This window comes from Leptosomus discolor, chromosome Z, assembly GCF_034619465.1.
Source record: "Leptosomus discolor isolate bLepDis1 chromosome Z, bLepDis1.hap2, whole genome shotgun sequence".
NCBI classification, from domain to species: domain Eukaryota; kingdom Metazoa; phylum Chordata; class Aves; order Leptosomiformes; family Leptosomidae; genus Leptosomus; species Leptosomus discolor.
Genome location: NC_141419.1, coordinates 7,355,036 through 7,380,592, shown reverse-complemented (window position 1 = coordinate 7,380,592; position 25,557 = coordinate 7,355,036). Strand labels below are relative to the sequence as shown.

At 47.7% G+C, this 25,557-nt stretch overlaps 1 protein-coding gene across 1 annotated transcript in view; it reads left to right on the top strand.

The window, feature by feature from the left end:
* GRIK3 (glutamate ionotropic receptor kainate type subunit 3) overlaps positions 1 to 25,557 on the top strand; it is a 120,006-nt gene that overhangs the window by 50,814 nt on the left and 43,635 nt on the right. Inside the window, exons 2-5 of the mRNA XM_086478974.1 lie at positions 15,039 to 15,215; positions 16,608 to 16,865; positions 18,225 to 18,406; positions 22,692 to 22,745. Coding sequence (XP_086335100.1) covers positions 15,039 to 15,215; positions 16,608 to 16,865; positions 18,225 to 18,406; positions 22,692 to 22,745 — 671 coding nt within the window. The remainder of the gene's footprint in view (positions 1 to 15,038; positions 15,216 to 16,607; positions 16,866 to 18,224; positions 18,407 to 22,691; positions 22,746 to 25,557) is intronic.

Below are 25,557 nucleotides of genomic sequence, written 5' to 3'. Positions count from 1 at the left end.
GCGTTCTTGTTCCATCGCTCTCCCTATGCAGCCCTGCTGAAGTGAGTGTCTAAATTAAAGCATTGCTCCTCATCGTGTCACAAGTACTGCAGCACACCCACTGTGATTTGGGGTTGTCTGTCAACCGAAAACAGTTTTTCCCAGCTGTAGCAGTTCCCAGGAGCCTGATTTATCCTGCATTGTTTCTGGCAGAACATTCCTGAGGACACAGGCCAGGAGAAAGCAGAAGTTGGAGGACAGCAGTGGGACTTTATCTGCAGCATCAGGAAGATTTCCATCCTAAGAGGCTGCAACTTCAGTGTGTTGGCTCTGCAGCAAGGAAGCTCTTTCTCAAGTCCAGCCTAAAACTTCCAACTGATCTTCGCTATCTCCACTCACCCTCCTGGGACATGTGCAAATAAGAGCTGATGCCTTCTAAACACTTATAGACAGTTGTCACATCTCATCTAGCTGAGCTCGGTCCTGTCGTCCTTGGGGAGCAGGGAGGGCCTGTGGGGTAAAGCTCAAAGCAGCTGCCACATGCTGTTAAACAGAGCTGGTTTGCTCCTTGCGATTAGAGCACGTGTCTCACACCACGCTGTGGGCATTGAAACGTCTCTTGTCTAGCAGGAGGGGACAGGCAGGTGTTGCATGTCCTGGAGCTCCAGCCAGCGAGTCCCCAAAACCTGCCGGTGAGGGGGGAGGGAGAGCATTCACATTGCAGGTAGGGTACCTACGACTTGGTGCCAAACTCGCTGCTGATCTTGAGCAAAGAATCATCTTTCTGGGCCTTAATCCTACCATCTGCAAGTTTTAAAAGTCACTTCTTTTTTCCCCCCTTGCCTTCTAGCTGGTGTCTCGTTTTTCTCTTTACACTATAAAGCTAGAGCATTCTCTTTATACTACAAAGCCCGATGAAACACTAAGCAGTAGGGTTATTCCAACTCATTGTCTGGTGAGATGTGACTTAGGTCAGGCCTTGAAGTATTTCCATAAACAGTATTTAAGAAGTAAAATAATTCACACTGTATTTCTTGCAAGTAGTTGCCCAAGAGGGACCTGAGCAAAGCCTGGAGATCTACACTGCTCCCTGCTCGGAGCAGGTAGTAAGGTCACCTCCATGGCTGGGGACATCCTGGTCGCTGCCCCTCTCCTTCTCCAAAGATGAAGGCTCTGCTGGGGCACCAGTGAGGGGGGCAAGGACTGCACAGGAGTGAGGGAAAGAAAGGGAAGGGCACACTAGCACGAAGGAGCCTTATATCTCACTCTATGTTTTAATTTCAGATCTTTTCTGCATTGTTTCCACATTTCAGCAGCAAGGTCAATAGCATGACCAGAAATAACGCCATTGATTTCCAATGCTAACTCATGTATTTTCATTATTACTAGTTGATTTTAATCAAGGGATGTTACTATTTGATTTTAATTAAGGAAATCCCATGAAGCACAGACTGTACACACTCACCCTGGCAGAGCAGTTGAGTTGCAATACCAGCTTTAAAAGAGCACAGCAGAGAGCAGGACACACGCAATACCAAAGCCCTGCATCCCCCCATCCAGCCACCTTGCTGGCCATCAGCTCTGCTCGTGACCGGTGCTTACAGAGCTCTGCAGGCATGGCACACTCCCAACGCCACTGGCCCTGCCGTGGCACAGATCCCCTTGCTCAGCACAGCCGTACTGAGCAGCTGCACATGCAAAACCGTACCAAGGGGCACAGGGAAGAGGGCGCATTTGCAAGCGATGTACAATTTCTAGAGCTGGGTTGGCACCCCACAGATTCCCCCAGCCACCCTTGGGACATGCCTGGACTGCATTTGCAGTAGCTTAATTCAGGATTTTGCCCAGGGTGCATGGTACTGACCCGGCACTTCGGTTCAGCATCCCACTGATGCTGAAGATGCCAGAAACATCTTTTCCAAATAGCCTTTACATATATTACACGCATCAAGAAGAAAGCAATGCACAAACCAGATGCTCAGCACTATAGTAGGGTGTATATCTGCAGCATCCTCTCCAAATTTGCTTTCAGATGGACTGCTCTACTTATTAATCTTGGTTTTTCTCACTTAGCTCTTTGACACCGAAGACAAGACTTGAGTTCCGCACCACTCATCTGTAAATGAGAGGAGAAGTCAGGGACGCTGTTCCCAGTTCAGATGTATGGCCCAGGCATGGCAGTAGTAACCACCGTGGGGCAGCTCCTCCCACCCACGGGAGGAAGAGAGGGAGGATTGTTTTGCCCAAATTCATGTTGTTTCCCCACAGACAATCTGCTTACTGTAGGCCCACTGTGGAGAGGAGGAACGCCAGCTCATCCTCACCAGTTTATAAATAGGGTGGGAATAGGAAACCTTCACTCCTCAGCTTTCCTGTCAGAAATCTCTTCCTTGAATATGCTTTTTAATTAAAGTCAAATTCAGTTCAGCTGCATCTCAAGCTTCTTTTGCATCTCCCACTCACAACTATCCCTTCCTCCCAAGCTTGCTCAACCTGTATCAACTCATTTTTTCCATTGAGTTCATGCTACTCTCAGTTTATAGCTCCCAGTTTACTTTATACCATACAACCCTTACACAGGGGATACAGACTCACCTAAAATTAAAGAAATAGCAGGGGAAAAAAATCCAGGGAAAAAAAAAGGCAAGAAAGTAAGGAGTTATTTAACATCCCATGAGAAAACAATCAGTTTACTTTTCCCAGTCTCATCTGCAACTTCTCACTCTTGTGCTATCCCAACAGACCTAGGGCTCAGACAGTGACACGGAGGCACAGAGACTGCAGTCCGAGCAGTCCCCATTGTGCTCTGACCACAGCAAGGCTCAAGGCTGGTCCTGGCAGCAAACGAAGCTCCCAGACTTGAGCTGCCTTCCCAGTCTCTACCAGGTGCCTGGCCAAAACCCGACTCCTACAAAGGCCTCTTTAGCCGTGCCACGCTCCAGAGCTGGCAGAAGGGGCCATCTCCTGCATCACCTACAGGGGAGGCTCCAGATAACAAAAAAAGGAATTTTTATCTAAATGAAGTTCAACAAACATACCTTAGCTTTAGGGGTCTGCTTTATGCTCCGATCATTCCTCCAACTCCTCAGCCTCCCCCACTGCTCTGAAAGAGGCCCTAGCTGCCCCAGAGAGGCAGAAATACCCACCTCAAGGCCAGACAATTAGAGGGAAGCAATACCCCCGCTGCAGTGTGTAGCCTGCAGGCAGGTGCTGCTTTTCACTGTCTACTTCAGAGTTCATAAAATAAGTTTTACTTCAATCAGCAGATATTACCCCATTAACCCTTCCAGAGACCTGCCCCTCCACGCTTCCTTGTAGCAGTTTGTGCTAACGAGGCATGTGTTATTGCTCATGTTTATTATTGGGTGACGTATCTCATTCATTAGCTCTGCATGAATCAATAGGAGCCACTGAACACACAATCCTTGGTAATTCATAATGTTAGAGTTGAGGAAACAATGTCTCTAGCATTAAATAAACAGTGATCGTTGTGATTAATCTTGGAATTATCACAAAACATCAAAGCTTTGGAGTTTGGTGTGAACAATTAAGTAGTTAGGTCACTGCTGAGCAGACAAGTGGTATGGTTACATCCATTGTCATTGATGACAAAGGTGTGAAGCACTGTACAATGACTAACATGCATTTTTAATTGCATTCGAATCTATTAATGAAGTTTTCCTATTCCACCTCCTCTGTAATTGGAATGGTCTTCAAATTTCCCCTTTTCTGAGCTACCAAACTAATAATTTACCCACTTTAATCTGTGATTCATTTATTTTGTTTAGTCATAATAATGAATATTCAGCTTCATTAGCACGTATTTGGTTCAATTCATACTGAAACACATTCAGCTCTGTCAGTGCGACAGTTGGATCCCTCTGCAGAGCAGCGGCTCTCAGCTCTGTGCAGCAACACGGTGCACAAGGCACTTGCTGCTTGTCACCTCTCCAGGAGCAGGAGGGGAGACCTACGAAGGGCATCGCAGGGTGCCCTGCGGCAGGGTGCTGCCCTTCCCGAGCTTGGCGCGGAGCAGACCCAAAATGGCACAATCCACCCCCCTTTTCCTATAGAAGCAGAGTTCAGCGTGGACAGGATCAGGCCCCTGAGCTGGTGTGAACACCCAGCTCCGCACACACCATGTGGCCAAACCCTGGCCTCGGGTAGAGGGGCGAGAAGCACTATAAAACCATCCTGGGCAGCCTGGTTGGGCGCAGGCAGGGTGCCCACCACCGTGACGGGGACCCTGCACTGCAGCCAGGCTCACCAAGCCCCAGAGAGAGCGGCGTGTTCAGCCAAAGGCACTGATCACAGCTCCACGCAAGCTGCTCTTTCATGTGCATCGTTTTCTTTTATGAGATGGAAGAGAGTTTTAATAGCTGATTTTGATCATTTAGGGGAATGTAAAATTCCTTTGTGGTCGTGCTGCTGGGCAGTTCCAGCGCCTCCATTTGCATCCCCTGCTCTCTGTGTAGCTGTTTGTAAATTGAGAGTACAGATGACAGGAAAATAATGAAAGCATTTTCAGAGCACATCCTTTTGTCATTCCTTTTTTTCTTTCATTCCCTGGAATAAAGTGCTGCTTTTAAGTCAGCAAATCTTTCAGCTGTAATTACCCTGGGCATTCAGAATTGACAATTAAGAAATGGAAAAAAAAAAAGGAGGGAAAAATAGCCATTCATAAAAAATTTTGAACACTGCATGTTTACAAAACGCCTACCCTAGGCAGTTCTTCCCCACCGTGAAAGATGTTAGTCAAGGTAGATTGTGAAGGAATTTCTAAAAAATCCTGAGCTTTTCTTTCTCACAAAATACTGGATCGTGCGATGCAGCGGCCGCCCTCTCCTGGGGTGCTCCAGGGCTGGGGGCTCCCTGCAGCTGTGCCATGAGCAGGCTCTGCCAGAAACACCCCTTGTGCCTCCTTCCCTGCCCGGTCAGCATGGCCTAACCACCTCAACATGGAGAGACAACCCCATCTCACCAGAAACCGGCTCTGACGTTACTTTCTGGAGCATGGCCCGGAGCAGCACAGGGAACGCAAGTCCCAGCGCTGCCCCCCAAACCCTGCCTGGGAGCAGCCCCCCGCACCCCGCCACCTCCCACTCCCGGCATGCACAGCAAGCACCACATCCTGGGAAGTCTGGGTTGTCTCTCTGTTTAATGACATTAAAATAGGAAGATAAAAAGGCTAAAATAGGTGCCTGAATCTCCCAATTACATCTTCGCTGCCCTGCGCACCCGTAGCACAGGGCAGTTTATCACTCCAGCCTTGCCCTCCCTTCTGCACCACATGCCTCTTGGAAACCTGCTGAAATCTATTATAGACCTTTTGATCTTCTCCTACGTAGAGGTTGTTCTGTGGAGAGTAGATGGGATTGAGCAGCAACAATTTTCCCAGAGAACTCTGTGGGGTTTTTTCCCCTCTCTCTGCTTTCTTTTAAAAAGAGGGGGGAAAACCCCAGAAGATGCTAGCAGCAAAACCCCTGACAGGGGTTCAGGATTGTCAGCTCCTGAATGGAAGCCATTTCATCAACCAAATTCAGCATCTATCAGGAGCAAATTCTCAGCATGTGGCATAAAAATCTTGTAAAACTGAACTGTTAAATATTTAGGGCAGATGACAAACAATATGTCACAATATTTGCAGAATTGCATTTGCTATTCAGTGCATCATCTTACTTAAAGACCTGATTTTTGGAAGCATCAACATAAGAATGAGAAACAATCAGTTGACTGCCTATATTTGGTTACATTGTAAATGAAGTATAGGATTTAATTTAGATTTCTTAAGCCTAATATTATATGCTACATGCCAGGTGGGTATTAACATTTATTAGATGGGGCTTAGCAATGAATATTTAAGAGGAATTTCATTAACATGCAATAATTGTAATTTTAATTGGGTTGAATTTTTATGTGAGGTATTTCGTTGCAGGACACCTTCTATTTCTTATTTATATCAGGTATATTTCTATTTTCAGGTAAAACAGGAGCTAATAACTGGTAGGGAAGGAAAATGGATAGAGAACTTAAAAAACCACGGCCAGCAGAGCTGTGTAGACTCAAGGCTGAGCACTTGTTGGGAAGAGCGTCAGCCCGGCCCGTGTTACTGCCCCTCCTCTGCAAGGTTCATTCCTACATACAGCTTTCTCGGGAGTGAATTCTTATCTTCATTCTCACACGTGATGTTTCAGGCTGGGCATGCTCTGCTGGCTGGTCACCAGTTCAGCAGTCCGAAGGTGGCCCAAAGGCAGGACTTGTTGCAAGGCGTATTTTTTTTTTCCCTAGAAAGTATTTTCAGTTTTCAACACCCTGTATCCAGTTTACAGCGAATTTTCACAAATTACCCAGCTGGACCCAGTTTGCTGGGGTGGGGGCTCTGCCATAGTATCTGTAATCGATCACCGGCGAGGGCACAGCGTGGCGGTGGTGGGGCGGTCCCAAACTGGGGAGCGTGTGCAGGCAGCCCCGGTGCCAGCGCTGAGCTCCGCGGCACGTAATGGAGACAAATCCGAAGTACGTTATCATCCTGCTGGTTTTGTTACCAACCCGGTCGATCGCAGGCATGAGCCTGGATTTATTTCAGTTGTGGCCTCGTTCCTCTGCTTTGTATTTCGCTCGCGCCGCGCGCCAGATGGACATCACGTCCAACGCTAGATTACACCGCAGGGCAATAAAACACAATAGAAAAATACACTTACAGCTGTGTTGCCTAAACCCTGTATTATAGATCCTTAATAATTTTAAGCTTTCAAACACTTTTTTTCTCCCATATATTACAGTTTAAAATGTGCTTATAGCCCAAAGCACGACCATAAAAACACCATCTGAGCACACCTGATTTATTCAGCCATCGGTGATTTCCAGGAGACGCTTGCTGAGCGTACCCGGTCTCGGGGAGGTTTGGGGGAGGATGCTGCCTGTCGCTGGGAATGAGTAGCAGTCCCAGTGGGTCACCTCCTCCTGCCCGCTGCTCCTGTGGGGCAGGTCTGGGCATGGGATGCGACCAGCACCGGTGGGCACAGTCCAGCCCCGCCGCTCCTCCAAGCAGCAGGGTGTCATAAAGCGGAGGCACGAATAAACACTGTGGTTTAATTCCTACCTGTGGCAGCCCACGCACAAAAAATCTGACTGGCTAATTAATCAAAGTGAGCGCAAGTGTTTGGTGAAGTATCTGATAGGAAGAATGATTCGAATGCGAGTAGCCCAAAGCTTACAAGATCTACCTTTTCCAGAGAAATAAGCCTGCTTAAAGTAAAACCGTAGAGCCTGTGGGAACCTTTCCCAGCCACCAAGGGAAACTGGTGGGACTGGGTGTCACTGGATTCCTTCTGGCAGCTCTGCCCCTTGGGGGTTTCTCGGGCTGCAACTCACTGGTCACTTGAGGAGATCTGTGTTATGCTGTGAGCCATATATTGGGTTTCTTGGCATTTTCACTGCCCTTATATTGACAGGAATCTCTTCCTAGGAGATCATGATGCTGATGGTTTTTTCTTTACTTAATTGAGCCTGCTTAAAAAAATAAAAATGCCCATTTCATTTTAATCATGTATTATGCAAATTAAAAATGTAAATATCATTAGGAAATCTGTTGGTAACGTAATTTATTTCTGCTATAGCACTGCTGAAGGCCTTTGATCTCAGATTAGCGCTTTGATCCACTCCCTTGGTCAGGGTTACGCGCTGCTGCTGCGGTAAATGCTCTTTCTCAGATGTAAAACATGCAACACCAGAACAGCTTGTTCAAAGAAATGGCAGAGGAAACATTGCCAATTAGGCCAAGCCAGTAGAAGTTTGTTTCTAGAAGCTGTAACCCTGCACGCGTGCGCCCGGCCGTGCCCCTGCCCCAGCCCCGCGGGGACAAGCTGCGCCTGCGCCTGGCCACACCGACCGGGATGCAAACGCATGTGCTCGACAAAGCAAACCTGCGCGGCCCAGGGACCAAACAGCGATTTCGATGGAGGCGGCATATATTTCCACACCATCCTGATCTACTTTTTATTAAAAAAACAAGCCGCCATTTTCCATTAATTTCTCATTTTCTGTGAGTAAAGTGCTGATACATACATTTTAGCTACAGTGTTTTTAATCAGTTAATTTACCAGAAGCATTAATAATGTATTTCTTTGCCACTTGACCGCTCATCTGTTAAACAGCTTATACATAAGAGAAGAATGTCACCCCCTGTGACATGAAGTATCTAATACAGTGCAAATGAAATAGGATTTTGCATATTCAATATCAAAATGAGAAAAGAAGGAGACGCCGTCTCCTGGGAATGGATCAACCTGCTGTGACGGGCTTTCTGTCCTGGCAGGCGGGAAAATCCCTCCTTATGGGACACACACATTTTGCATATCTGATTTTCTGGTTGAATTCATTTTCTTGGCATTACTCAGCAAGTACCTGGCCTTTCACTATGCTGCAAAATGTGGTGGAATCTGAGGTCCTGGGAATGTTGCCCAGTCCATCAGCTCCTCCCGTCAGCTACTGTGGGGTCCCCGGGACCCCCCCAAGAGGCGGCAGTGCCAGGGGAGCCAGGCCGTGGGCAGGACTGTCCCCCTCTAAAATTCAGCCCCGTGCTGAAGTCTTGGCAGCGGCTGTGCGGCACTGCCAGAGGAGGGTGCCGGTGCCTTGGGCTGTCGTTAGGGTTAGAAATCTGAATTTTCAAGTTCACGTTTGATGGTGTTGGGGGGACGGGGAGCTCCCGGCCACCTCGGGACTGGAAGTTCCACTGTGTCCATCCCTCCTCTGAGCTCACGGGGGGGTTCAAAGCAGAGCAAGATCTGTCTTCCCTGCACCACGTCTTGCCTCTTCTGAAGGGTGTTAGGGAGGAAATCTGGCAATATAAGCCAGGGCACACACAATCCCCCCAGCCAGGCTATCTGAGTGGGCAGACGGACCAGAGGGGCTGTGCTGAGCCTCCGCTTGGCTCCGTCTTGCTGTGGAGTATCATGGACACGGGGGAAGCTTTCAGCTGGGCAGGTACATCATGGGCTTCGTCAGTCCATAGAGGCAGAGCAAACGTGGGGCCCTTGGAAAATACAGCTGGAAATGCCCTGGACCTGAGAACCAGAGACACTGCCAGGAAAGAAACGTTTGTCTGCTCGGGGACAGGCCCCATTCCCTTTTAATTCTTATAAAAGAGCTGCATAATGAATACAGGCAGTGTGTGAGTGTAAGCAATCCAGACACACCAGCTCTGAGGTTAATCCTCTTCTTGCATTTGGAGTCAGATCCTCCTCCTGGGTTTTCAGCAATTAGCATCCCAAGAGAGCAGCCTCCGTGGGCAGGGGACAGCTTGGGCCTGTGAGCAGCAGCAGCAGCAGATTCCTGCATAGGGTCTCTCTTGCGTGATGCATGTTTATGAAGCCTGAAATTGCTTTGGATATGTGGCTGTGCTGCATCACATTAAGCAGTGCCACACTGAAGTGACAGGGCTGATGCATGATCAGCAGCAGTTTAAGGGGACAGGAACACAGATCCTGCCGTGCCGTTGTTCTGTCAAAATCAGAAACCCGTTGACAGACCTAAGAAATTATTTTCAGCTCCTTCCCAGAAGGTTTGTTTCAATGAGTTTGCAAGTCCCGTTTACTGCCTTTGCACTGAGCCCGTCCACGGTCCTGCAGCAGGGAGTGCATCCCAGGCTGCCGCACTCTGGCCCGGTGCGATGGCAGCCCGTGGAGGATCAGGGTAGAGGGCTCCGCTGCACGTCTCCGGGGTGCGAGGACTTCCCGGGTGGGAAAAAGGAGCCCCCAACACTCCTCGGCACTGCCTTCCTCACCAATCAATTTAGAGGATGATTTTGTCTCTCTTTGGAGAACACCGGCTGCACCGACATCACGGACAGGGTCTCCACTCAGCGCCTGGCTGCACAAGGGACTGACTCCTGCTTCAGCTGCATTGACTTGTGGAGCACTTTATAGTAGCAGCTCCTTGGGGGAAAGCACAAGGAGAGATTTCTTGTGAACAAACTACTGCCTTCTGGATTTTGCTGCTTTCACTGCAGTATTATTGCATCTGAGACTGTAACAGTCCCACAGTGATGGGCAGTCTCTGGGAGCTTTAGCTCCATTCCCAGTGCCACAAGCTCATGTCCCATCAGTGTTACCTCATTTCTCTTTATTGGTATAAACACCAGCCCTGGAGGGACCTGGAACATGACAGTGAAATCCTCTCCACTGGGCTGGCCAGAGAAGCAGAAGCATCAATTCTCAATGCCTTCCCAGGGGGAGGCACGGCTTGTGAGGAAGGGCTCTCCTATCCTCCTGCCTCAGGGACCTGGCAAGTGGCATCCTGGAGGAACAGACACTAATTATGTGTACTGGTCCTGATTGGCCTGTTTGCTACTATTGTCCTCAAAACAGAGCCCATCAGAAGAGGACAAATTGCCATGCCACAGCCAGCCCTGCCGTTCAACAAGACAGACATTTTGTAACCTCAGAGAAAAAAATACATAAAATATAAAATACAGACCTTTGGGCACGAGAGGTCTGTGAGACGGAGGCAGGAGCTCTCGCGTTCCTGGAGGAGCTCAGGCTCCATCCTCAGCAAGAGCTATTTCAAAACAAGTATTTCTTCCAGGATGTCACATGGAAAGAGACTGTCAGAAAGCTGTCTAAATGTGTTAACAACACTGTCAGCGGGGGAGAGAAAAGTGTTATCAGAAAGAGTTGTTCTTCAAAGCTAAGTAACTCAGTGATTTTATAAGGAGTAAAAGATAAGAGATCACACCACACACTGAGGGCTGTTGGAATTTTCTTTCTGAGAATGAAGCTGTTTGTTTTGTTAAAAAGGGGAAGAGGGGAGAAAGTGAAAACCTAAAATACTTTGACTTCCTTGACTTAGCTTTCGAGAAAGCTAAAAATAACTCCGATTGCCTTCAGCCTGCGCAGCCGCAGCTCAGGATAAGCTAGAGCACTGGAAAAGGATTCCCATCCCATTGACCAGGCTTCTTTCAGCTCCATCCTGGGGCCATTCCAAAGGTCTTGCAGTGTCATTACCTGGGGATGGGAGGAGTGCAGCGTGTCTTTGCTTGGTGCAGACAGACTTGGCCCTGTTCTGATTGGCATCAGCGGGATTTTGGGCGTTTCGTGGGATCCAGATTTTACCCTGAACAGAGAGGATAATTTTCTGCTACTCAGAGTGAGATTCACTGTGTTTTGTGGCTAAACCTCCCTTCAGGCCCAGTGCCACCCTCTGTCCAGTGGCCCAGCCCTACTATTGCTCCTCTGGTCTAGATCTAAAGGAGAGTTTCAGGAATTTGCTTTGGATTCTCCTTTTGAATTTTTAAAATTCCCCACCTCAGCAGCAGCATCAGTGGTCATCAAATAAAACAACATAAAATAATAGGACGTGAAGTTGATTCTAATTAGTGTGTTTTCCCATATGCTGACTGACATTCTCTGGAGAGCAATTAGCTTGCTTTAGAGGTAAAAGACAACTGAATAATTATTTAACCTGCCTGTTGATTGATATTTAAAATCCAAGAAGTCAGATGTAATCATGGATGACTCCATCAAGAAATACACAAAAGTAAGTGATAATGGGTGACAGCGTTTGATCCTGTCCTGCCTGAGCAGATATTGACAGTTTGTGCTGAGGCAGCTCCTAGAACAGTTTCGGTTAGAAGAGACCTTCAAGATCATGGAGTCATACAAGACTGACTCCCAGACCTGGACCCCATTGCACTAAAGGCTGTACAAACATGGCATAAAAAGAAGGTTTTCAGGGAAAAACATATATGCAAACAAACTCAACCTGAAGGTGATAAACCTCAGTGTGTGTTGAACAACACATGGCGTGGCAGTAGGGAGTCTGTGGGCTGTATTGACTGGTCAAGGAAACAGCACGGTCCCTTCCTGGATAAATCAGGCAACAAATACTCTCACGAACCCCAGGAGGACATTAAAAAGCACGACAGACTTCAGCACGGCCGTCTTTTATCTGTCTGCAAAGCTACAGGAGATAAAGAAAGAAGGAGGGGGAAGCTGGGACCTGAACAGACAGAGGCAATACTGGGAAAAGGTCGTTCGCACCAGGTCAAGTGAGCAGCATCCATTAATCTCCAAGACATTTGAAATAACTTCAAAAACAGGGCGGAGGCAGAAATGGTTTAGAGAGAGACAGCAACACGAACGGACCTTTAGTTTTACTATCTCGGATGAAACTTGTTTATAGGTAGTATATAAAAGCGGAAACTGTTTTGTTGTTGACTTTTCATAGCCCATTGACTTTCCATACTTTTATAAGAGTGAAGTCATGGTGAAGCTACTGCCCCAAGACCCACATGCGATCGCTCTCCCTGGGGAGCACAGGGAGAGCCGATCAAGTTTGTTTGTCCAAACACTTTGCAGCACATCGCCCAGCTTTGCACTGCGTCATCTTTCCTGCGGAGGGTTGCTGGGGACGCATGGGGTCCCCCCCAGCTCAGTGATCAGCCAGCTGATGTCACATCCCTCGTTCTCTCAATACCACAAGCTGATATTCTCCATTTTGCTCAAATGGAAAAGCTGCAACAATTATTGTCATAATTAGCTGGCTTTTCAAATTAATGCCAGTTATGCTATGTAATCATGATAAAGATTATGCATTAATCAGCTGTTTCAAGCCAGTTATTAGGCTCTTTAAATAATGATCAGAATGAACATCGCTGAAGGAGAGGCGCACAAGCCAAGAGGGACGGCAGCGCGCGATCTCCAGGAGCAGGGACGGCTGCCGAAGGGACGGGGCCATGCTCAGCACGCCTGGCTGCAGTGCAGATCTCGCTCTCCAGCCCACGAGTTCCTGAGGAAAGAGCAGGCTGTCACATGTGGTGGCTGCTCTTCAACACCTTAGCAACTGCAGCAGATTTCACATCGTCCCAATACATTCAGCACCCAGCAGTATAACCAGAAACACATTACTTCTGCCTGTCTTCTTTCTCAGTGCCTGGCACTAAATTCAAGGTATTGGGTGGCTGCACAGAAAATTCTTTTCTGTCAAAAAGCCTATTATATCCAGTTGGATGTCTGGAACGTGAGTTTATTTGGGATCAAATACCAATAATCCACATACCCAGTCCTTCTATATTCTATCATAATAAGACATGCTCCAAAGCAACCCTGAAAGCTCTGGGCTTGGCGAAAGCCTAATGTCAGCTAGTTGATAATCAATGTAACATGAACCCAGTTATCACTTCAGGATGACGCTAGAAAACAAAAAATCCCTTGCTAAAATGTTCTGGACAGTAAAGCTTTGAACAGAAACGACAGGGATGAATCTCATGCTCACTTTAGTTTTGTTTATTGTTTCTGCCATAATATTGTGTATGAACTTTCTCTGCCCTAAGAAACTTAGACTGAGCTACCAGCATGTGCAAACTTTGACACGGATGAAAAATTTTCCTTGTGCTATTCAATAACCAAGTATTTGGGCCTGATCTAGTGAGAACGAGCCACTTGGATAACTTTGCTAGGCTCCTGCCTACACTGCTAGGCATTCTAGATATTGAAAAACTGTTCCAAGTGACTCGCTGAAGAGCGCATGGGACTGAAATGGGTCTCCGGAATGAGCATTCAGCCTCTTTCTTTATTCTTTCCCCTATTACCAAGGTTAGTACTGAGATCAGTAATATTTTTTTCTACCAGACAGGCAGGGAACAGCTCAAACATTTTTGGATGTTTATGAATGTAAATTAACCACCACACTCACTTTACAACAGGGACACAGATGCAAAAGTCTGTAGGGGAACAGAGGGAAGTGACTTGTCACAGTCATGGGGAGCAGAAAAGTCAGAGGCCTTCTGCAACTTGCTTTGCACCCATGCTGTGAAAATCTGCAAGCATCACTATTGTTGTTTGCTCGGCCCATGGCTTTGGTTGGGTTTCTGAGAGATCACACAGAGCACGGCTGTCAACAGAAATGTCAGCCTGGCCCTTGCCAAACTGGCACTCTTGGCTAACACCAAATTGCCACAAAAAACTATAGATAATATGTTCTGGCTCCTGGAGGAGGATTCATGCAGTTGATTGAAAGCTAGGAGGGCTGAATAGACATCTGTTGTCTATAACAAAACATTTTAGGACTACCTTAAATTGAAGAGGAAGATTTTCCTTCTGCTAATGAACCCAGAGACCATCTGTTACCAATTGCACTTGCTTATCTCGCTTATCTATTAATTACTCTGGTTTACTTTTTAATAAGATAGAGCAAGGTTTATGTGTCTTCCTGCAGTTCTGCGAGGGGCGCAGGATGGTGCCTACATCTCAGAGACAAGGACATGCAATTACATAATTTACACCCGTCCCGCGTCACTGCAATTAGAGTGGCTGTCAGTGGGGAACTGAGGACAAGACTCACAGATACAGAGCCAAGAAACCCAGCGATACTGTGACATGAGCTTGTTGCCCTTGGGGAGGTGTAATGGCATTAACAACTTTTGAACACGGAAAAGCATGCGTTCAAGATGTGCATTATTGAGCAGATAAGCTGTAGGGTAGGCAAATTCAGAAGTCTCTGCTGGTCTGAATTAAGAACTTGGAGAAACATGAGGAACAATAAGAGATGAGAAGGGCACTAAAAATGGCACTAAAAATAGCAAGCAGCAGTGCTGCACTGCCTGCCTCCTGCGTGAGGACTTGGAGATGGGTGGACAAGGCAGGGAAGAGTCCAGAGTGGCACAGAGGGAAGGGCAGTGCCAGCTTCCTACCACTGTAACTCCTCAGAGCATAAACGTGGAGCATCTCTGCAGCTGAGCAATAAGCCTGCCTGCACTTGCCAAGGTCTGATCCTAAAGTTTTATGGGAAGTCACTCATCTGTCTCATAAAAATATTCCAAGACTTTAAATTTGTCCCCTATTGCCTGGCAAAGCTGGCATTCTGAACACTTTCATGGACCAGCATATAACAAAAACTCAAATGTTGTAATGTCTTTATTTCAGTCCAGAAAATGTCCTGCAAGCAAGCCTTGTTCAGCCTGCAAATCTCACAGATCTGTCCAGGAGTTTTCTTGTCCTTGCTACATAAGATTACGAATCAAACTTTACGGGGCTTAATGCTGGTTTTGTCTTGTCTTGCAGGAGGAATCTTTGAGTATGCAGATGGCCCCAACACCCAGGTTATGAGTGCTGAGGAGCAAGCCTTCCGATTTTCTGCCAATATTATTAACAGAAACAGAACTTTGTTGCCCAACACAACGCTAACCTACGACATTCAGAGGATACACTTCCATGACAGCTTTGAAGCAACTAAGAAAGGTAAGAGCACAGCACACTTAGCAGCTTTGTGGCCATTTATTCAGCATGGTTTCACTTGAGACCAAGAAGCTCATTTTGTCCTGCTCTAGTCAGTGATCTAGTTGAGAAGTCCTCCAGGAGCTGACCTTCCAGAGGCATTTTAATATAAGGGGAACAACCATTCTCTTTTCCCTCTGCAAACCTCACAGAACTCCTTTCAATGTTTGCTTCTAATCCTGAGCGAAGGTCTGTAGGCCATGCCTTTGTTTATTTTTACTGTATCCCTGGCAGTTTTAACATCCACAGCGTAGATATTCTGTTCTTCCTAACAGTCGGTTTTTATTATTGGGTAACAGCTGCCACTTGAATTACTGAAGGGGAGGGAAGAAATGGGACTACACAGCAAAGGCTGTGGGGCTGATGACCTGAGGGCTTATTGAGTTTGCTTCTGTTTTGGGAGAAACGAAACCTGCTGCCTGAGCTCGCAGCTAGAAGCGGGCGTCACCGGAGAGAGGGGATATCTGCTCACAGGCGAGTTCACTGACCCTGGCTGTCCCTTTTTAAGATTGTTTTGTTGTGGAGGTTTCCTCAGAGCTCTGCCTGACAATCCCCTGTGCCAGGCTGCTGAGAGCACCCAGGCTGGATGCACTGAGTGTTGGGATAGGAGCAGGACATGCAGGACCCACAGCAGGGACATGGGCATGTCCGGGGGGGACCCATGTGCCTCAGATGCTGTCTATGTTTGTACCCCTCTCCGGCTGGGAGCAGTTGCTTTCCTGAAATATTTTAATGAGATGGAGCCGTCACAAAGCTCCTGCTGATGGTGCTAAGTGTTAGCACTCAGACTGGAAGGACCTGCAGAGGGACTTGAGAAATAATCTGTTCCTGTTATTCTGAAAAACTTTTATTTTTTTTCCCCTTAAAAATGCATCCCCAAATGCAGTTGTTCTGTTTTGATTTCCCAGTGAAAGTTTGAACAAAGCTATGAAAAGCATTATTTTGCAGAAAAAAATCAGTTTATTAAAACTGATGGAAAAATGCATTTGTCAGGACTATTTTGATCATCTCTGGATATTTCTTTCACAACTCTGGAGGCTTGGCCATTTCTAACACACCGCAGCCATTATTCCCTCCTCTGGAAACACATCTGTGCCTCTAACCATCAGTCCAGACCCCCACCTGCCATAATTCCTTCTCTCTCTCTGCCTCTCATCACTGTTGTAATTACCTAATACCTATGCTGCTGGTGGTGCCCAGAAGCATCTCTATCCGTCCCCTGCTCCATGGTCCAGGTCAGGAAGAAGCCACCTGTGCCCTGCAGCTGCCCCAACGCCTGCCCCCTCCCTCCTTCCCCGCCCTGCAGAGATGCCCACACTTCACTGACAGCATCCTTCCCTTCCTTTCCTTTTCCAGCCTGTGACCAGCTCGCTCTGGGGGTCGTAGCAATATTTGGACCTTCCCAAGGCTCCTGCACCAATGCTGTCCAGTCTATTTGCAATGCCCTGGAAGTCCCCCACATACAGCTTCGATGGAAGCACCACCCTTTGGATAACAAGGACACTTTCTATGTCAACCTGTACCCTGACTATGCTTCTCTTAGCCATGCCATTCTGGACCTCGTGCAGTATTTGAAATGGAGATCAGCCACTGTGGTTTACGATGACAGTACAGGTAAGTAAAGGAGGAGCTTTAAAGGAGGAATCCAGGAGATGTGTTGTTGTGGATCCCACTTAGGAACTTTTCTAACGAACCCTTTTAGGAGCAAAACGACCCCCCATGCAGCGATCAGTGCACGGGGACACAACGGTTCCCAAGCGTGCAGGCGAGCGCTGCAGGAGGCCCTGGGATCCTTTCTGAAGCATTTCATTCGCAAAGCACTTAGAAAGTGGGTACCCCACAGCACCGCCCCAGCTGACAATGGGTCAAGGGGGGATTAATTGTCCGCTGGTGTGGCCTGGCTCAGCTCAGCTGTATTTGGCACCACGGTGCCCATCTACACAAGCAAAGATGTTGGTCTGCGGCTGCCATTGAGGGTGCAGTTTCCCAGCTAAAACCAAAAGCAGTTCTGGAAAGTTTTTTGTTTTCTGCCTAATTCTATAAAACATAGCTGACAAAGTTTTTCACATAAAGAAAGCTGTTGACGGTCCAACAAAGCAAAGCACTGCACAACGCTATAGATAAAAAACCCCCCAAAACAAAAGGCACATTGGATAGCCTGTCCAACCTAATTCCACTAAACCAAATGGTTTCTTTAGGGGAGGGCTGATGAGAACACAGTTTGACATTCCTGTTTTGCAAATGTGGGTCACAGTATGTTCCCTTCATGGCGTAGTCTAATGTATTTCTTCTACTATGCAGAGGGACATGCGTCTCTTTTCCTCCTTGCAATAGGCATCTGCCGAATTTCTTCTTGCAACATTAGATACCCATAATTCCTGCTCAGCTGCATCCAGCATGGCTTTGTACCTTCTGCATAAAAAAGAAATTAATTCTAAGGGTAGTAAGAAAGCTACACATTGTGATTAAGTGACTGTTATGAACTACCCTATTCATAAATCTAAGAGTATATTCATTTTTTGTTTTGCTGTTGTGCATGGTAAATACTGCAGATTTTAATTTGTTGTACAGCTGATTATCACATTCTGTCCTTTCTCAAGGGCACATTTGCTTAAGAAAGTATGTTGTGATCCCAGAGACGTCAAAGGTTAGGACCTATTCTCCTCTTCCTACCCAGTGCCGGGACCCCAGCTCCACCATAGCTGGATGCTGAGGCAGCAGGGAAACACCAGGAAAAGCCATTCTGCCTTAGAACAACTGCTCTGGAAATATCGGGGGATTAATGATTGATACGTGACCCCTTGGTTTTGATGTGCCCTTAGCAATGGCCATTTGAGGGGTGGAGGGAGGAAAATCTTGATTGCGTTCCATAAAAGAATTTAGGATGAAATAACTTGCTGTGATACCCAGCCTGCAGGGCAAAGGCAGACTTCCCTGTAACGCTGTGGATTTGTCTTTGTACAATGCTTGAAGGCCTGATACGGCTGCAAGAGCTCATCATGGCCCCATCAAGGTACAATATCCGGCTGAAAATCCGCCAGCTCCCGCTGGACACCGACGATGCCCGGCCGCTGCTGAAGGAGATGAAGCGGGGCAGGGAATTCCGCATCATCTTCGACTGCAGCCACCTGATGGCGGCTCAGATCCTCAAGCAGGTGAGTGGGGGGCGAGGGAGGGTGAAGCAGAAGTGGCCACCGAGGGACCCACACGTACGGACTGGGTGGCTGTACTGCAGGGAGAGCCCCGCAGACAGGGCTGCAGACCTGCAGCTTTCCCTCTGTCCACAATCCACAGCTACACGAAAAGCTACAACATGTACATTCTTCAAGGATAGTATTGGATTTCTACAGAAAATGTCATTTTCACCGAAAAAAAAGGAAGTATCAAAAAGGGACTGTCAGTAAGAACAAACAAATGCTACGGGAGGAGAAAGTGCCAGGCAGCTGCGTCGAACGTGCACTGAGACCAGGCTGTTGTCCCGCTTCTCTCTGCGGCTGCACAGCCCCAGCCCTCTGCAGCCGTCCGGAGCAGCCAGGGCATCGGGCAGGACTGTGCTCTGGGCCACTTCTGTCACTGTTCATTTAGCCCTGTATGAGCTTTTCACGCTTGCCGATTTTAAGTATCTTCTTTCCCTTCTGTGCTGCTTCATGCCCCCAGGTTTGTGAATACATGCCCCTACAGAGGGGCAGGGTATCAAACGCTGCGGTGTGGTTAGCTGTCTGCCGAGCTGTGCACGACTCCTGCGTCTTGCTGCAAGCAGCCAGGACGGGGCCAGCCAGGAAGGGACGGCCTCCTCTGTCCCTTCATGAGCACCGTGTGCAATTCTTGGACTTTAAGCCAGATGTCAGTGATTTTCCATTCATTGGGTCTCTCTCCTTTCTCCCCGAGTTTCTCCACTGGCATTTTTCGCAGACCAGAAGGTTTGCCGCTCACCCCAGCTCCTCCTCATTTCCAAGTGCCTTTAGGTTTCAGGGTCAATATGAGGCAGAGGGAAATGCTCTCACAAAGAATGCTAAGAACCAGCCGGTGGAAGTGTTGCTCATATCAGCCCAGCAAGACACTACCACATAGATTAAATAAATCCCTTGAAGGGCTGAGAAAGCAAGTACATGGAAAGAGACTTCTCTTGCAGCCTGCTTGACGTGAAATGAAGGGAAGTACTCAGAGAAATCAGAAAGCCTGGGAGGGATTATTAAAGAAAGCAGTATAAGGGACGCATTGTCTCCTGCCTATTATTTTAACATGCTGGCTGTGTTCGGTGCTGTTCACTTATTATGCAGTTTATTATAGTTTATTGTGCCATCTGCTCTGCTCATCACTGCGAGTGCAGAGTGAGGAGATGGAGGAGAGGGGGGACTAGGGGGAAAGAAGTCTTTCTAAGTCCTTCTGGCTGGTTTGTCTGTGTGTTGCTTTTTTTCAGGACCCAAAGCCATGGATTTCAGCTTAGCAATATTATACAATGTAGTTTTACTCGGGAAAAAAATGTTAAATGTTTTCAGAGTTTGGGAAGGTGCACAAACCCAAATGTCTCTGCACACTTGCACACTCCAGTGTGTAACACCAGGGAGGCTCTGAGTGGTACGCACCGTGACCCTCGTCTCCCACTGTTGGCACTCTCATTTGCTGAAGGATTGGGAAGCTCAGAAACCTCATCTTTTCCTAGCTGTTCTACCCACATCAAGAAATGCAAATCTAGAGATGCCACCTTCAGTCGTGAAACAGCTTTTTTCTTTTCCATAGGATGGGACAGAAAAACAGGCTTCCTGACCCCTCCTCACGCTCTGCTTTGTACATTCACCGAAAGTACGACCTGGGTAAAGCCAAAACCTTCTCCTGTAGGAGAGGAGTCTGCTTTCACTTTGCAGGGTTAGACGAAAAACACAAAGAAAAAAAAATGGACTGCAAAAAAGCCAGGGAAGAATGGCCCAGCCTTCTGTTTGTCCTGGAAATAATAACGTTCACATATTATTGCTATTATTTGCCTTTTGTAACATTTTGGTGACAGTTAGCGTTGCAAACGTTTGGCCTCTGGTGTTTGCTCCAGCCAGGCAAGGTCCCTGGAGCCTCTTGGCTGCGCTGCCCGCCCCAGTGCAGCGCCCATGGATGGCAAAAAAGGTTCTCTCAAGACTTACACTACAATTTCCACCGCTTGGTACTATTTTAACTGCACATCTTTAGGTAACATAGAATGGTTCGAGCAACTCCAGCCTACGTTCGCTAAGGTAGCTCTGAGTAAGCACACACCATCATGCCAGTCTGGATCTTGCTCCCAAGGTATTTAAGGTAACGTGCTCCCACAGCACGTGAGAGGGAAGGCACTTCACTGATAATCTGGGCAGCATTTTTAAACTCGAGTAGTAAAAAACCCCCATGGACTAGTAATCCATGAATAACAACACAAGAGCTGGCACAAAGACATACAGGTGATATTGCCACATACTGCTCCAGTCTGGGTTCCTTGCAGTGACTGAGACATCAAACCATTCATTATTTTACTCTCTTGGACAAACGAATCATTGTGGAAACCTACCACAGAGCTAGGTCTGCTCGTGAGGCCTTCCCATCCTACCCCGCTTCTCTGGCCTTGCTCATTTTTGGTCACTTGTTAATGTTTGACATCTGTTCTCTGGCTTCCCAGCTTCTCTGTTCTCCTCGGCAGCTGTCTCTGAACAGTTGCTGCACTCTGCAGTGCGCAGATGTGCCTGCCTTAACTTTAATGGAGCTCCCATTCTCATCCTGGCTATTGCCTGTAGCTTATCCACCAGGTTTATCATTTATTCATTTCCCCACAAACCCAGATCCATCCTGCACACAGGCTGCCAGTACTGGGAAGCTGGAGCTTCCTTCTCACAGCAAGTCTGGACTCTCCATCTACCACTGAAACGATCCAGCTGTAGAATCTGAACTGGAATCTCACAATTTACTCTCAATTGGTTTCACACCATCTAACTGATGCTTCACATACTGAGGTACCGTTCCCTGCTCCAGCTCTTTACACCCGGCTGCGCAGGTCGCACAGATCCATCCACCAGGCAGGAGGAGGGGGATGGGACGGCGCACTGCCATACAGAGACAGCCCCCAGGCTTGCTAAAAGGTACTTCCAGGCCACAAAATGTGGGATAAAGCCACACTCTAGAGTTACCATACCTGATCTTGTAATCTAGATCCTTTCCTTTTCCCTTGTTTTTTGACATCTCACTTCAAACTGTTACTTCCTTTCTCAGAGCTAAATTCTGCCCAGTAATTTTAGCGAAAAAACAGGGAAGGAAACGTTTCGGGGGGGGGGGGGGGGGTGTCGGGGGGGGGGGGGGGGCGTGAGGCTTGAAGCTCCTTTCCCATCAGTGGAGATTTTAAAGTGCTCTACTGTATGTTTTCTCCAGAAAATGTGCTCACAGAGTCAGCATCACAGTCAAAACCACAGATACCTCTTTTTTTTTTTAGCCAGCCACAAAGTTCAAGGTGACCTTTCTCACAAAACTGCATTCCCCTCGTGTTGTGTAGGGACTGGACACGCTCATCCAGCCGAGGTCCCTTCAGCCCACAGTCATCCTCTGACAAGCCTCACAGAACAGCATGTTCTCTCCCCTGCTCAGTTATGCAAATCCCAGCAATCTGCACAAGCCATCCTTCGTGCCGGGGCTGGCACGCCTACAGCCTGGGCTCGCCAAGAACCCTCAAGTCCAGACCACGATCTCCAAGGCTGAGGGATGGGGGATGCCCCCGCTCCCCATCCCTGTGCCTCTGCTTTCACTGACCCATTTCTAAACCAAGCCCTACGTTAGATTCTGGCTGTTGCACGCAGGAAGGATGGACACACAGCCAAGAGCTATAGGTACACGTTATATGAACGGACGCTGAGAGGAGGGGATGCAGAGCACCAGAAACAGAACTGTAAGAAACAAAAAGCCTTTTACTCAGCTGCTGAGGCAGTACATGGGCGTGTAACTGCAAGGACAGGCTGCTTTATGGTTGTTCTGCGCAGGTTTATGTAAGGCTGCTCGCTGTTTGGCATCTGAGAAGGAAAGGCAACTCCCTTTCTCCCAGTCGTGCCGACAGAAGCAAGCCTGCATCCCTGAAGGTTTTGCACCGAGCGTGACCTGTGAGCACGGTGGCGTGCCGCAGTCGGTGTCCCGGTTTTCTGTGGCACAGCAACACCCAGAAGTGCCACCGGCCTTGTCGGGAGCTGGACACTGAAGCTTTGCCGCAGCTTCAGAAAGGTTCGAGGACCACAGTTCAGCTCCGCACTTAAGCACATGCCTCTTGCTGGCTAAGCACATGCTTACCTGCTTCACAGGACTGCCCTGGAATCCAGCTTCTGTGTTCCTGGGTCTGCCTCCTGCCACATTTACCAGATCAGCTCTTTAGAAGTTTATGTTGCATGACTGTTGTTATGTTCTCGTATCCACTCTTACTAACCTCCTTTCCCTACTCTCCTCAAGGCCATGGCAATGGGAATGATGACAGAATACTACCACTTCATCTTCACCACCCTGGTAAAGTATCTAATCTCTGCAAACACCTTTTATACTCACTGCTGAGCTGGAATGGAAAGTGAGGAGGTAGTCTAAGTGGCAGGAGAGCAGGCTGGTGTCCTGTCCTGGACGTGCATTGCACAGTTGCAGGACACTAAAGTGGTGGAGTGGGAAAAGCAAGGGAAAGGGAGGTCTGGGTACCTAACAGAAGGGGAGAGCAGGGCTAGACTTACCTGCAGGTTAGAATCAGACCATAATGACAACATTTTGAGAGACGTCAGGCTTTTCTTTTGGTGCTTTTGGACTGGCTCACTCCCTTGGAATTGCTCCGGCTTTGCACAGATGTAGGTTCTGGGTTTATTTCCCCTCCCAGTCATTTTGATTTCAGTGCAGCTACCCACGCGCTGAAAGATGAGCATATGTGTGAATTTGTGAGGTTGCAGACCCACTGACAGGATTTGATGGGACCAAGTTTCAGTCAGAACTGGGTGCGTGTTTCTGTGTGTTCATCTAGGTCTCCCTTAAGAGCCAGGAGCAGCCCTGCTGTGGTCAATCGTTCAGTACTGCAGGTTTATTTTGCATGAGAAGAACTCAGCTTGAAATTAACTCCTCTCTCATTAAACATAGGCCAGTTCTTCTCTGACTCCAGGAGGCATTTTGGTTTGGGTTTTTGGCATGCCACTTTTGTTTCCATTTAGGATGCTATTGTCTAGTGTACTGTTGAATTTTGTGTGATTTTGAAAATGCAATTTATCTTTTTTTTCCTTTAGGAAAGAAACAGGCTAAACTAACCCTTAAAACCTGCAAAATTTATTTTTCAAATGCAAAAGACATTTTAATTACCCCTGCTGCCATTATCTATTCCAGGCAGCTTTAAGCTTTTCCCAGATAACCTCCTATTAATCAGCCCCAGCTGAGCCTAGAGTACATTTCATGTGTAGGTACAGCCTGGAGGTGGGAAAAGAAGAATTATAATAAATTAATAGATAAGCAATCACAATTAATGCCACTTTCCTGAAATAACAGTTATATCATGGGAAAGATATTTTAATCTGTCATTCCTTAAGGCAATGTTTTCCTAGCTTGCAATGCATGTGCTTCAGCTTCCACACTACTAGACCCATGGGGTGCTAATGAATTAGTCTATTATGTTATACTGAATGTTTCTAAAAGGTCCCTAGTCAATACTGAGTACAGTGTATCAACACTTGGCATGAAATGCTTCAACATTTTGCTAGGCAGCAAGACTACAGTTCACTGACTTCAGCGTGAAGAGCCCCATCAGCCTTTCCTACCAGAGGGGGAGGAACTCTTCCGAGCCTTTGTCTAATGCACACACGGCTTTTACGTCCTGCGAAGACCCGAGCAGTGACAACCCCCTTAAACTCAACACTTGTATGAATTCCTCAGCAGCCTGTAAAAATGAGAAGTTTCCCCACTGCTTACTGTCACTTCTGGGGTGGTTCAGCCTGGAGAAGAGGAGGCTGAGGGGAGACCTTATCGCTCTGTGCAGCTACCTGAAAGGAGGCTGTAGCGAGATGGGGGTCGGTCTCTTCTGCCAAGTAACAAGTGATAGGACGAGAAGAAATGGCCTCAGGTTGCGCCAGCGGAGGTTTAGATTGGACATGAGGAAAAATTTCTTCATGGAAAGGGCTGTCAAGCACTGGAACAGGCTGCCCAGGGAAGTGGTGGAGTCACCATTGCTGGAGGTGTTTAAAAAACATGTAGATGTGGTGCCTAGGGACATAGTTTAGCGGTGGACTTGGCTGGATGTGGTTGAACTCGATCTTAAAGGTCTTTTCCAACCTGAACGATTCTATGATTCCGCTGCTTACAGCAGCTGCAGACAGGCAGAAGCAGGAATCTGCTCCCACGCTTCGAGTTGACAGAAACAAAAATTACACACCCAACCTGCCTTCTCCTGATTAGGCACTAAACCAAACCCGTCCAGTTTTCCACTGCCACTGACAACCAGGTACTCTTGTTAAACTCAACGTGCCTGAGGCTCACAACACAACACGAGTGCACTCGTGACTGAGTACATTGCAGTTTATTATTCAAACAGCGCTGTACATCATGCCTCCCATTACGGCCACGGCCGCTCCTCCCAGCAACAGCTGCCCGAGCAAATCCATGCCCAGACAGGGACCCTCGGAGATCCGATCCACGGCAGGCTCGCTATCCATGCCCCTCCTGGACACCTGCTTTTGCAGCTTCCTACTGTGGCTGCTAGATGTGGTGAGGATCAGACCTCCACATTGCCGCTTATGACTGATGAACCAAGGCTGGGGATTTTAACTGGGGAGGTGAGAGAGCGTGTGTAAGAAAGGGAGGAGCCACACAGAAACACTGAGAATAAAACTTTCTTAAAGATGGAGGGGAGAATTACTCTGCAGTACAGAAAACAATGAGTAGATGAGGGAATGTAGATGAGGTGGAAAACAGAACCAGATCTTTCAATTTGTGGCTGTGCAGGAGCAGAAAATCCAGAAGAAACTGATATGGCGCCCCCCCCCCCACCACACACACGTCTCCATGTTCTGACACTCAGCTTGTATTCTTAATTATCCTCTAATTCCAGGAAATGATAAATCAGGTTGCAGCTGAGATTAAAATGGAACTAAAAAGGGACCTGATGGGAGGTTGGCTTCTATAGGAAACTGTGAAATGAAGGGTCAGTGGAGAGCGGCAGGACAGGGAGGGCACCCAAAATACTCGCAGGATCTGAAAGGTGGTCTGACAGCTGTGTGATGGACACCATGAGGTCTGGAGCTTGGTGGATCAGATTTGTCACATACGCTCACATTCTGAGGGGGAAATGATCTTCTTCGCA